Below are 14,250 nucleotides of genomic sequence, written 5' to 3' on the forward strand. Positions count from 1 at the left end.
AGAGTGACAAAAAGAATTTTCAAAGGAAAAAGATCTTGTATACAAATAGAAACTTTTTAAAAACAATTTTAAAATTTGTTTCAAGCTTTAATTTGCTTCTCTTGGCCAATCCTTTTTATCATGTCAGTTACACCATATTATAAACGAATTAAAGTATTATGTTGGTGATTTTGATCTAGAAATGGCATCATATGCTGCTGTGTTCAAACTCAAAGAAGCTCTCAGTTTGTCTCAGGACAGAGGCGGCTTGTGCAATCTGTTAAATGATTTTCATCCATATAAAACAATAAAAAATAATTAATTGCTGAAAACTCAATGTGCATCAAAGAAAAGTTTATTTTACATATTCCTGAATTGAAAAAAAAAAAAAAAACAGTTTTGCCAAACAGAACTTTGAAAATTGTTCCGAGGGAATTCTTTTTGGTGCAGTACTATAGCAAAAATTGAAATCAATTTTACAAAAAATCCTGGTGTGATGGGAAAAAATGAATGTCATTTTCGAAATCAGCACACATATAAGACAAGGATCAAGGAAAGCCAATTTTGTATTTTTCAAAAGATTTAATATTCCAGGCCTGCATTATTAAAAATATTTACTTAAAAATGTATAATAAATTTTTTATTTACCATTTCATCAGCCAGTATTCCATTAATGCCATGTTCGTATAAAGATATCATCCAGTTCAAACCTCTTATTTGGTAGTCCCGAAGTTCCCCATTACAAATATCTGAAGGGTAAAAAGAGGTCTAAGCAATATGAAACATTAAACAATAGCTTGGTGCTATTTGCACGCACTTTTTTATGAAATGAAGTTCACTTCTAAACAAATAACAGCAAGATCAGCTCCAATGTTAATAACTTTAATTTACCATAATAGTCTATCATAACAACCACATTTGTTCTGTTCAACTTAGGTCATTGTATAAAATGATTGTTGTTTCAAATGAATCAATATTAATACTGCAAAAATTTTGTTTTCTTCAAGTAAATAAGATTTAATCATAACTATCAAATGGCACAGTGACATAAAATTTAAAATGCATGTGACTTTAAATATCAAAGGACAGTTTTAAGAGCATAAGGATATGATTAAAATAGCAGATACCAATTTTAAGACAATTGTTTCCAGCATTTCCAGAAACATTGATGTATAATTTAATTATCATTTCCTTCTCTACACATATAAAGTTATTTTATTAAATATACACAGTATTTACAGGGTTGCTAACCTTAGAGAAACAATTTGAGGAGTGTTTGTGGCGATTTTGAGGAGCATTTTATATTTTTGCAAAGCAGTTCAACACAAGTTTATAAAAATAATTTAAATGAAAAACTAAAACATCTTATGCAAGCTCACATTTGTTTTGTAATAATTGTTTAAAACATCAATATATACATCTGTATTTAAAATAAATAAAACATGTTTAAAACCTAGACCATACTTTGAACATAAATAACTTTTAATTTCTTATCCACATGTTGGTCTACACATTGATATAAAAATAAAATACAAAAGACTTTGAATATTGGGTGTTTACAAGTAAGTTAAAACTTTAAGACAACTTAAATAGAACTTTAAGGATATTTTAAACTAAAGTAAACAACAATATCACAAGAGGCAATGATGCACATTGTAAAAAAAAATATCCTCTTAACAATTCAGTAAAATTAACGATCATGTAAAGAAAGAACAGGTGGCTTCTTAGGTTTTCCGCAAGTCTTCTTTGGAGAAAAGAAATGTCTGACAGTTCCTGCCACTTTAAGTGAGCATTTTTTCGCATTTTTGCAAAAGCATACATCCGCATTAAGGAATTATTTAATTTGTTTCACATCATACACTTGAAAGCCTTTAAAAATCAAATACTTATGGCTCACATCTGCAATGAAGCATTAACTTGAGGCCATTCATGTCAGTCAAATATAGGAACAGAAAGTCACGATTTTTCCTTTATCAATAAAAGCTTTGCTAGCATTTGCTAATAATAAATAATTTAGAAGAAAACTAGAATTTATTAAATTGGAGAAAATTATGATGTCTATGGGTGTATTTTACAGAATTGTTCAATAAGTTTTGGATATATGAAACTAAAAACTTACATTGTGGAGAGGCTTCAAAGCGAGTAACAAGCTTCGAGCTTTTACGACTGTCAGCAAGTAGTTCTTCATCTTCTTCTTGTTCAGTCATACGATGACGGTGGCTAAAATATTTATATAAATTGTAACTACTGTAAAAACACCAAGGGACTCCAGAATTTTTCACAGGGTCTATTTTTTCATGAAAAATTCAATAATCTTGTGAAAAATGAAATAAAGTAATGCATTCGTGGGAGAAGGGGATAATTCCAATAAATAACTTGTGAAATGTCCTTTTTAGTAGATCAGAATTTGTTGAAAGGTTCATTTTAGATGATAGAATTTTTGTGAAGGGTACGGTAAAGAACCCAAATTTCCTTTGGCCAGAACCCTGGAAAATTTTATTATATACCTGGGTTTCTATTATGGTCTCATTTTTCACAAAACGGGAAAATACTATCTCAATCACAAAAATCAAGCAAAAGATTCACTTTTTTTGCCCAAGTACCAAATAATAATGAAAAAAACCCATGAATGAGAGAGGAAATAAGCACGGCAACTTCTACTTAATATTATTATAAATCCTACCAAAGATATTACATCCTAATATGTTTAAATTACTATTATGTTCAACAATATTTAGTCTGAATTTGAGCTACTATTCCCCCATTAAATGCATTAACAGGAGGAGGGGGACTAGTATCATTTGAAAATCAATCAATTTGTGTTCCCTCAATGATAATTACAATTTTTAATTTTTAAGTCAAATTGCAGAAGAAAAATAGCTATGGTGTATTTATTTCTTTAAGGATGTCATGGCTGAATTTTGAATTGAGTTATCAATTGAAGAAGAAACATTGAGGTATCGAAAAAAAAAAGATAGGTAAACATACTCATTAACCTTCAACATTTTAGCATAAAAGCTAAAATTGAAAAATTTTAACTCAGCTTAATTCGGAAAATTTTTAACCCTGTTGTAACCATCAAGCTGAAATATTTTGCTTACTTTCAATTTTCACAATCATGACAGAATCTTGAAAATAAGTGCTTTTACAGTAAGTAAATTAAATTGAATAATGCAACATGCACTTCTACAATTGTTTACAAATGCAAAAATTCCTATAATGAATTTATGAACCAATGTTTGATGAGTAAGTACTCATCAAAATGGCCTTCATTACACAAACATTTCTAGAACTATGTGGACAATTACTTACTCTCCGACAGCTGACAATTTAGCTTTCTCATCATTTTTCTTAAGTTTTGGTCGACCAGGCTTCAACTTGACAGGGGATCCACCTTTCATATTAGCTCCACTTGTCATGAAATGAGAGAAAATTTCTGTTTGCTGAAGAAGATAGTCAAACCGACGAGATCGATCCGATTCCTACAATATCAATGTTTAAGTAAAGTGATACATAGATACACACAACAAATTGCAAGATAATTCAGTTAAATTCCAAAATATATATATATATATATATATATATATATATATATATATATATATATTATATATATAAATAAAATAAATAAATAAATAAAACAATCTAAATACGTACAAGTGCGTAATGCTTTAATCCTGGGCTCTTCAAGCTATGACGCGCGAGAAGTTTACAAAAAATTTTATAATATATTTCTTTTTAAGCATTTTAAAATATATCCTGAAATATCCTGATAAGATATCCTGAAATGTGTTTCTAGGACTTCATTCCCGAAAAGTTTTTGAAGAGAGGATCTGAATCTTAATCATTTCCTTAACATCACAAATCACCAAAGATAATCTAAAACTGCATTTTCAAAACAAATTTGTAAGCAGAAAAAAATTTGACTTTGACCAAAGACAACCGAAAATTGACTCTATCTTTGAAAAAAAATTTGAGGGAGAGAATTACAATCCGTTTCCCTTAATTTGACTGAAATTGCCTGAAAATGCGAATTTTGAAAATTTCTCCTGGGGTGGACGCTGAGACTCCCCCCACCCCCCATAATCTCTATACCACCACCAAAAACTGACTAAAACTGTATTTTTTTAGACTTCTACTTGGAAAATTTTCTGTGGAATATGGCTCAATCCCCTTGTCTCCGTCCTTTGTCTGATTCAAAGACAGCATAAAATGTTATAGGACTTATTTCTTTTGGTACCTATCTTTTCATCAAAGCAACAAATTGCACAAAAACAAAATCTCAGTGTTAAAGACATTTTATACATTATTTCATTTCTTTATTTATGAAACAAACTTGAGTATAGGAAATTGAAAAAGGTGGCAGCATCTAGTTATTGCCTATCCTCAAACCAGCACTTTTCTTAAAAAAAAAAAAGACTAAATAATAATATACTAGTTAGAGGTGGAATTTGTCTCAAAATTATATAAATAAAATTCAAACAGAAGGGAATAAGTGCAGAAAAACAATCCTGATACTTCATCTGAAAGCATAATTATTTCGAGGGGGAAAAAAGCACTCGAAACGTGAACGTTTTCTCTATTTTAGGCCAACTCTTTAAAGCTGATGCTATAGAAGTAAATACTTACACATTCTGCGATAATTTTTCATGGTCTGAATGTGAAATAAATGCTAAATAATTACAGCAAATGGCCAACTACGCGAAAAATGTGCGAATTGCCGTATTCAAATTTTCTCTATAATCGCAAAATAATGCTCATCTTTAAAAAAAAATTATATAATATGGCTACAGCACTGAATTTTATTGATATTTATTCAAAATAAAAGCAACAAGTAACAAAAATTGTAACAGCGAAATTGAACCCTTTACAAAAATCACGATCGCAGAAGTGAACCCTTTTAGTGCAAAAAAATAATAATCTGGCATTTTTTAACATGAAAATGTTCATTGCATTTAAATTTCTTATAATATTTACTTTCAAAATTAGTGGCAAAAAGTTCCCAATTTTTTTTTTAGAAAGTAGGGGTTTGACTTATACTCGGGTTTCGATTCCTCCACCCCCGATTTTCCTTCTTAAAGTAGGGGAAGGGGGTTGACTTATATGCAAGATTGACTAATACTCGAGTATATACAATAGTTGAAATTAACTTCAAGTTCAAATATTTTCGTTATGGATTTTTAGTTCAGTTCTTTTCTTTAATTCACCCTTCATAAAAAAAAATTCGTTAATGATATAACGCTATATCGACAACAGATTTGTCAACAAAAGTAGTTCATGGCTGCAGAGCAATTTAATTTCAATATTTCATTTATTGAACCAAGTTTCCAGTCATGTATTTGAGATGAAGGCAAGATTTACAATGCTGTCCCCCATTTAGGAGTAAAGTATGAAATGAGATCGCATATAGAGCAGGGGTCTTACCTCGCATTGCAAATGAAAAAATTAATTTTCACGAGAGCTTGTAAAAACAAGTTCGTAAAAAAATTCTAAAAACTCATATACTTGCTTTTTTTTGTACTGTTCCAGTAAATTTGCAAAAAACATCATTTGCACTCCTAATTTCAAAACAAGTTTGAAGTTTTACTTCACGTCAAAAGCTATCGAGTATGTTGAGTATACTTCCGCTAAATTCTTCACACTTGTTTTTATCGTCGCAGCTCCCTCAACCCCCTTTTTTACTGTCTGTATCGGCTTGAACTTGAGGTACAATGACCTCTGAAGTGACAACATTGGCGTCAACAATTATATATTTTTCAAGTGCATAAATTAAAAAAAAATAAAAAAAAATCTGTAAAATTTTTAAGTCATTTTTTTCTTAGGATTCCTAATTCATCAGTAACTTTCGGTAGATTTTGGAATGTTACAATTTTTTCCCAAAAAATGACTAGCTAAGCTGGAAGTTAATAGAAATTTTAGAAATCAGAAAAATATTGCTCGCTTTTAGAGGAATTTACTTTTTAAAAGTGAGTTCTACTCCCACAGACTTAAATTGTAGAGACAAATTGTTCTGATTGCCTCGCCAAATCCAGGTTCTCTTTAAATGAGAGCTCATTTATAATCCAAGTTCAACTGTACTATTAAAATTTAATACTTTTAGGATCTTTTTATGTTGAATAAATATAGTATTTTACCTTCGTGTATTGCCTATCATTTAATATAACAAAATTAAAAGTACTCCGATTGAACTGGTAGTTAAAGGGAAACAATTCATTGTGATTCTCTTTCATTTTCCCACTTTCACAATATCTTTACTTTATCATTTATCAGTTTATCTTTAAGAACTTTCTTGAAATGCCTTTCTCATTTTTGGGACATTTAATATAACTTTCACATAATAAAGCTTCTTACCACTCGAGTGTCAAATTCTCTGTCATCTTTCTTGATCGCTTCCAAGAGGGTCTACAGAAAAGGTAAAAATAATTATTCATTTCCGCATAATTTCATCAATTTATATTAATCTAACATCAAAGTAGCCAAATAATAAGAAACATTGGTGGAGCAACAAAACCATGAACAAAAATGTTAAAAGATATGCTTTCTTAAAAAGCAGCACTTTTACATTGTGTCATTGGAACAGTTCCTTACTCTAACTGAACTGAGGGGGGGAAAAAAGGAAATGTTTGTTTGATCAGAGACTGTAGTAATTGATAAGTAAACATATTTTACACAGAATCAGGGTTCGTGATTTTATTAAAAAAAATTGTCGGATTTTTTAAATTTAAATCAGATTTTTCTGATTTTTTAAAAATCTACATAACAGGACACCCCTCAATATTTTTGACTTGTGGATAGCAATATACTGTTAGAACTTGAGCTTCCTATTTCAACTGAAAGAGGGTGCTCAACTCCCTCCCCAAACTTCAAAAGTACGGGGAGGGGGGGTTAAAAAATACATTGAACTGAAAAAACAATGTTACATATTATAATATACACAAGTAATAAAGCATATACATTGCAATTTCATAATTATTTACAAAGAAAAAAAAACAGCCGAGGAAATTAAATGTTTCTAAACTTGTGACATTTTCTATGCAACGGCTATAATTTGAGAGGTCACTTTACACCTTCTTAAAATTTGAGTAAGAAGCTAAAACTTGAACATCATTATTCTATTAGTAAGCCTAAAAAAATAGAATAGGGGATCTCCTGAACTGCTGAAAAAGTTTTTTTAACCTCCCCCCCCCCTCTCTCCCAGCTACAACAACCATTCTTTCAATGATAGTTCTAGAAAACAAAGGTACCACTATTTCCTAAAATTATAATTTTCATACTTTTTAGAAGAATTTTTTTTTAATTTTAATTTAACAGTTTTGTATCTTTATCAGCTTAGAGTATGAAATGGATTCAATTGTTCAATTGGGACGAAAGTCAAGGCAAAAAGCATTGATAAGAAAGCAATATAAATTAATGAATACATTCAGCTTACTACTATAATTAGGATTAGTTCTCTAAATATTCAATAAATTTCTAAGATTTATAAATACATTATTATGTTAAGATAAGATGTGATTTTGCCCTATGATTTGCTTAAAGATAAGGTTTCAATCATCCTGTACATTTTTAGTGTAAAATAATATGTTGAACAATTATTTTTCTTAACTATATTAGTCATGGTATATAAGAAAATTGCAAATTTTCATCTTGTCCTGAAGTAATTTTGAAATAAAAACAATATTGCAAAAGTCTGAAAACCTTTTACATGCACAGAAAGAGGGGTGTATGTAGTTTTGCCATAGTCCAGTCAATGAACACATTGTAGCGTGCATGGAATATGCGATAATTTTTGATTTCAGAATATTGTTAGGGGTAGTTAGGAAGTAAACATACTAAAAGTCTCCGCCCCTGAGGGGGGGGGGGAGCTAAAGGTCAGGACTGTAACCAGAGGGGGGCTTGCCCCCCCCCTAATAAAAGAGGTCAAAATAAATGGATAAACACTAATATTCAGTTTAAAAATTAAATAGATTCCTTAAACAGAATTTGCTATACGAGATTTTAGTTAAAAACATTATTTAAGAAAAATGGGAGGGGTGGAGATATTAATGCACAATGTTATTTCATGTGGGTATGATTTCCCATTCTGTTGAAACAAAACATACAACTCTCAACAAGTTCCAAGGGGTGGCTCAAACATACCAGTTGTTGGTAGTTCAAGCTATGGGGGGAGGGGGGAGGGGGAGTTCCCACAGTCTTCTCAAGAGTTTGAGACCCAATAAAACTTTGATATAAAAGAACATTTGAGTTGCAAAGGAATGACTGTACTTATTTCCTGCAAATATATTAATTGGGTACAAAATCCTATTTTAGAACCTTCATAGGAAAAACCACTTCATTGAAAAAAAAAAAAATGACCAGTTACATGTAGGTACCTTAAAAACCTGAATGGAAATCTTTACATATAATAAAATAAGATTTTTGTGTGCGTGTGTGGCGCGCTTTCCGGGAAAAAGGTGAGGACTAGAAAGATGAAATTTGGCATACACAAGCTGTTTTCACTGATAATGTGCACCTCGGACCTCGATTTTTGATATTTTAATTAGAAAAAAGTGACTTAAAGTTTTATGTGATTTTTAGCAATTTTTAGAAATATTTGCCTCACAGATACCAAACCAATTACGCCCGACAAATATTTTTTGTACTATAGTGTCGGAAATTTAATTTTAAATATGATGATCAAAAACATTTCAAAGACAGAGTAACGTTTGTATTTTTATGAATTTTTGAAAAAACCTTTATTTTGAAATTTTTCCTGGGCTTAATTTTTTTCTAAACTCATCCCGAAAAAGTATAAAAGCTTTTTTTTCTTGAAATTTTATTATGTAATAGTCATAACATTTCGTCCGCTTTAGAAAAAAAATTAAAATATGCAAGATATGAGCTTTTGCTTCACTGAAGATCTGCTGTCTGCTGATCCTTCCGAGTATGATTTAATGCTATAGGCGGCTGGTGCCCCAAAAAAGTGGGGGGTCAAAGGAGGTGTGGGGGGGGCAGGTTTGGTGGGCGACACACCCTGAAAGCTAAATTTTTTCTTCAAAAAGAGGCCAATTGAATTTTTACGTCATTATTGGTGAATTGACCCTCTTCCAAAAATTCGAGAAACGGACTCAAAAAGCGGGTGGCCACAGAAGATTTTCTCCTACCAAAATCAAAGTTCCATTTTAATTTTTACGAAATAATAACATGAAAAAAGCATAAAAAAGGCACTTATTAAGTCAGTTCTTTCTTTAAACACGTGTATAGATCATCAATCATTTTCCATTTGACCCTTAGTTATGAACTTAGAAAAGTGGAGGGGCAAAGTCCCTTTACTGTTGAAAGTGAGAGGGCAATTGCCCCCCTTGCCCCCTCGTACGAGCCGCCTATGTTTAATGCACCCACGTGATCTAACTGAAGTAATTTGATTTTTTTTGTTCTTCCTTTTGAAGGATTCATTTGCTTATTTTTTTTCTTCCAAGAGTTACATTTGTTTCTCCCCCCCCCCCCCCGGACCTTTTGCTAAACATTCTATTTCGGTTAATCGGGCGGACCACATCGGGGAGGGACAATTTTGGTCCAAGACATTTTCTTTGAATTTTCAATAAAAGCAGTAATTTTTATTTTTTTGAAAACTTTTCTTGCATGCTACGGGGACCATAGAGGCACCATTTTTCGAGTTGCTTCAATAAATAAGTAAACATGCTTTTTTTTCGCATGATTTTGTTTTTGTTAGGGAATAGGACTGGAGGTTAAATTAAAATAGAGATCTATATGTATAACGAAGTCGAAGTTCTGCAATCTTCAATTTACATTGCGATGATATCATGGTCACGTGATATAGATGCAGCGTTACTTTTGCTTAACTTTTTTTTCATTTAGGTATCTTTATTTCTTTCCCCCTCCCTAAGGACGTTCTGATGTGTTTATTTAACGTTACAAATTTGTGCATATTTAGTTCAAGTGCTTTTTTTTCTTTATCAAGCACTTCTTTTTGCACACAACGGAGAACAAAAAGCTTTTTTTTTTTCTGCTAAAATTAAATTTTTGTTAAGGATTGGTCAATAGCTTAAAATAAATAAAGATCAATGAGAAAATTTAGAGATAGATCGAATAGGTATAGACATTGAGTGTAAAAAAATTTACTTTTTTCATTGAAAAAGATTGTTAATTACTATCAGAGGTAGATATGCATAGATCTATATAGGTAGATAAATCTAGGGGTCCTATAGGTTGATGGACAATAAGAGATTGGCAGGCCCGTCATTTAAAGAATTTCAACACCCCCACCCCCCGCCTGGCATAGCCAGGATTTCATTTAGGAGGGGGTCCAATGTATGATTGGATAAAATTACAAACATACCGTTGGATCTTCTTCTCCTTCCCCATCTCCAATTACAAGCGAATTTTCCTCATCAACACCAGTATCGTCTAATTCTTCCTCATCATCATCTGCTTCAGCATCTTGGTCGGCATCTTCTTCAGCTTCATTGTCATTATCAGATTCTTCTGGACCCCCCTAAAATTTTAGAGTATTGTAAACAACTAAGAATAAATTATTTATGTATGTAATTGCTCTCACAACAAAGAAATATATTTTAAAAATTCAAAAGCTGTATGAAAAGGAACAGTATGTAGAATATTTAAAACAATTAAATTCTGAACATGCTTAGAAATGAGGAAGGATGGGGAGGAGGAGGGGAATTAAATGGTGGTGAACTTTAAAGAAACTAAATTTTATTATTATACTGATCAACTTCAAATGATCTTTACATGAGACTTTGAATCAGCCATTTAACAAAAGTACAGGATCTTTAAATAAATTATTTTAAAGTGTCATACAACTGAATGCAAAATTAAAAATTTAATACATTATACTCAGTGCCCAATATAGGCTGATTTTACTACTGTTTTTCACAGGGCTCGAAAGGCATTGGCCGACGTATGTCAAAATTCCAGTTGGGAATGAATCTTTTAACCTTTAATACACAGCTGGCATGATCTTTTTTAATCAAATATTCCTTCCTAAAATTTTAATATTTTGTATTTTATTGAAAAATTACTGAATCTTTACCGGAGCTCAAAATTTATTTCAGGAGGTACCGCTAAAATGATATTTGGATAAATGTTAAATCATCGGTAATCATCTGCGAAGTTAGCGAGCAATCTGTGCCTTAAGTCAAATACAAAAAACTAGGCATGTAAAAATTTTATTCGGGCACGTATTTTGTAAACAAACATGCCTGGCAAGGGCATGAAAATTTTTTAATTGTTCTAGCCCTGGTTTTTCCCAGGTAAAAAAATAATAATAACTTAGTCTAATTCCAATAAAAACTTTTTCAGTGAAATTTTTGCAACATATTCTTGTATAGTTTTACTAAAATTTTATGACATAAGAAAAAGGTGGATTTTTTGAATTGTCAAAACTGGTTTCCTCCCTTAAAAAAATTATTCGGAACAAATTTTTAAAATCTGCTAACATTAGAGAATATTTGGCCAAAAAATTAAAAGAAGAAAAAGATATATTTGGGGCCGTGGTAGCCTGATCGGTAAGGCATTGGACTCGGGACCGGAGGGTCTCAGGTTCGATCCTCACTGGTCGAAGACCAACCGTCGTCATTAATGGTGACTGGGCGACGTTAAATATGCTCGTGGTCACAATGTCCTCCAAGTCAAACGATACCTCTGGGGGTACCAGACTAGGAAGTTATTCGGCTCCTGGCCTGGTTCTAAATTGTTTCTCAAACTGTCCATAGATGGCACCGCCATCTATTGTGTTGTCTTTGTACTGTCCTGGGAAAACAAAATCCTGGAAACATTGTGGATTAATAGAGGTATAAGCTTCCTTAGTGGAATAGCAGAAACCTCAATCTGTGTGTGTGAAAGAAAGAAAGATATATTTCCTTAAAAAGTTTTCAAAGATTTGAGTTCTGTATTTAACCTTAAAATAACAATCATTTTTTACACAGCCCGGTTGTGACATCTATGGTAAGTTAGGAGACTCGCCGTGGTCGCACCAGTGTCACCGGCTACCGTTTGGAAATGCTTGTGGTTGTTCTCTAACGGTTGATAAGGTTGCAACCACTCCTACCGCAGTCTGGTTAGTGAGATCACGTGGTATGATTTGTGAATACCACGTGTTTTTTGATACATGAATGCAATCATATATCAAATTTTACTCTGTGATTGGAACGTTCATGGAAGCGTCATCTGCTGCTTAACTAGAACTACCGCGCTGTAACCACGAGCATTCGGAAACACAGCTGTTCTACCAGGGAACCAGAAAAATTCCAGTGATGTCATAATCGCAACCTGATCAACCATGTGGTGCGGCCGGTGAGGTGTTACCGAACATAGCCCCAGAAACTAGTTTCATCCTTGTTATGGCTCAGCTTAAATGAGATGACATCTGCCTTCAATTCTGTTATACACAATTCCAGACTAACGAGATAACAAGGACGACGAAACAGCAGACCCTGAATGTCGTAAGTGGGCTGTCCGTACAGTTGTTTTGCCTTAGCCCTGGTTTAAGGATGAATAACTTACTGCTTTTAATTTTTCATAAGTCAATTTTTAGACGAATTTCACAAAGAAAATAATGGCAGAAACAATAATTCTAACGCATTAATAATCAAAGAAATAATAATAATTTACTACACTGAATAAAATTAAGCATCACAGTAAACATGGAGATGATCAATAAAGTTTATGAAAAATAGGGTGAGAAAACGTGGATTTTACATAAAATACTAAATTAAATTATCACACTTTACACGTTAATGAAACAAACTTACGATAAATACTTAATTCACAATTAATTTAAAATTCTATATCTTAAAAGTAGGACAAGCTTTGACAGCTATCATTTGAGGAATTACTGTGAAACATAATGGCCAAAGATTTTAAAAAGAGAGCTAACACTAATTTAACAAAAAAGTTGAACACGAAATATTTATGACGCGACGTATTTTTTTAAACGTCTTACCACAGAACCATTATCATTTGCCGCATTGTCAGCTTCCACTGTTTCTTCAACATCTTCTACTTCTGGCTCGATTTCCGACATAGTAAGATCTTTATACTATTAAAATAACTTAAATATATAAGAAATATGTGAAGAAACAAAATTATGTGCACGTAACATAGATAATTGAGCACGGTAATTTCGGGCACAAAACATCAATTACAAAATCTTCCTACAGTAGCCTGGCCGCCAAACAAAGCGGATACGTAACTGGTTGCCAAATAGCCTATGAGCAATTTTTGCATTTGCAAAAGTTTTGTTTTTCTCTGTGGAATTTGAAACTACGTGGACGAGTCAGGGAGTCGGTATTTTCAACTGCATTAGTTTAAAAGCCATTTTTATAATAATTTTAGTAAGTTAGATATTTTACTTTTTACCATTTTGCACACTCCAACATCCCAAGCAGTAAAAAGATTTGACCACGCCTCCGAGCATTTGCGTTGAGGCTTTTAGGGCTTTAAATGATATACCGCTTAGGATGGAATTTATCTGCCAATGATTTTTCACTTATGATTTATGAATTTATGTTATGATTCCTTCCTCTTACCATTAGTTTTGCGTAGCATAAGTGTTGTGCTTTTATCATTTTCCTTCGCTACGACCGATTTGTCAGCAGCAACTAATTTTAAAATCTCGTATTTGCTCATTTTTTGGTTCTGTGACAATGGACAGTTTGCAAATGTAAATGAAAACATCACATCATGTTTCCGCACGTGACAAGGTAAATATTGTTTTTTTTTTATGTTCAAACAAGAAAAACATCACCCAATTTGTTTGTGATATACGTTTTCAAACTCTCGCGCTTCGTAAATGATAGTGACAATCTACGGGGGGGGGGGGGGGGAGCTGTAATTTCGAATTTTACCGGGGATAGGGGAAGGGGGAGGATGTATTAAAAAAAATTATACCAAAAACCTTGCCCACTTCAATACATTAGTTCCTTTTTCCTTTTGGTCCAAGGGGGATTCACCCCTTACCTCCCCCAAATAACGTGCCTGGGTCTTCCTAGTTGAACTTATACTATTTTATTTTACAAGCCCTTCATTTCAAACGTTTCTGTCGGAGAGAGGGTGCTTGACCCCCTTCTGACCCCCCTAAATGACTACCTAACATGTGTCTGTACAGTAAACATTTGTCTCCCAGTTTTTGTCTTTAACTCTCAAAGGAGCTGCAAAAGTTATCTTTTCATTGTAGTCTTTCCCACGTAAAAGAATTTAATTGCAAAGCATTGTATTAAATATAATGTATAGTATTAATTTTTCTTAGTTTTAATT

At 32.4% G+C, this 14,250-nt stretch overlaps 1 protein-coding gene across 1 annotated transcript in view; it reads right to left on the reverse strand.

The window, feature by feature from the left end:
- LOC129225599 (SWI/SNF-related matrix-associated actin-dependent regulator of chromatin subfamily A member 5-like) overlaps window positions 1-13,167 on the reverse strand; it is a 38,859-nt gene extending 25,692 nt beyond the window's left edge. The window contains 6 exon segments of the mRNA XM_054860058.1: window positions 628-728; window positions 2,099-2,199; window positions 3,292-3,461; window positions 6,331-6,381; window positions 10,316-10,471; window positions 12,938-13,167. Of these exon segments, the coding sequence (XP_054716033.1) occupies window positions 628-728; window positions 2,099-2,199; window positions 3,292-3,461; window positions 6,331-6,381; window positions 10,316-10,471; window positions 12,938-13,018 (660 nt within the window). The 5' untranslated portion in view covers window positions 13,019-13,167.
- Between the last annotated feature and the right edge of the window lie 1,083 nt (window positions 13,168-14,250).

This window comes from Uloborus diversus, chromosome 1 (genome assembly GCF_026930045.1).
Source record: "Uloborus diversus isolate 005 chromosome 1, Udiv.v.3.1, whole genome shotgun sequence".
Lineage (NCBI taxonomy): Eukaryota > Metazoa > Arthropoda > Arachnida > Araneae > Uloboridae > Uloborus > Uloborus diversus.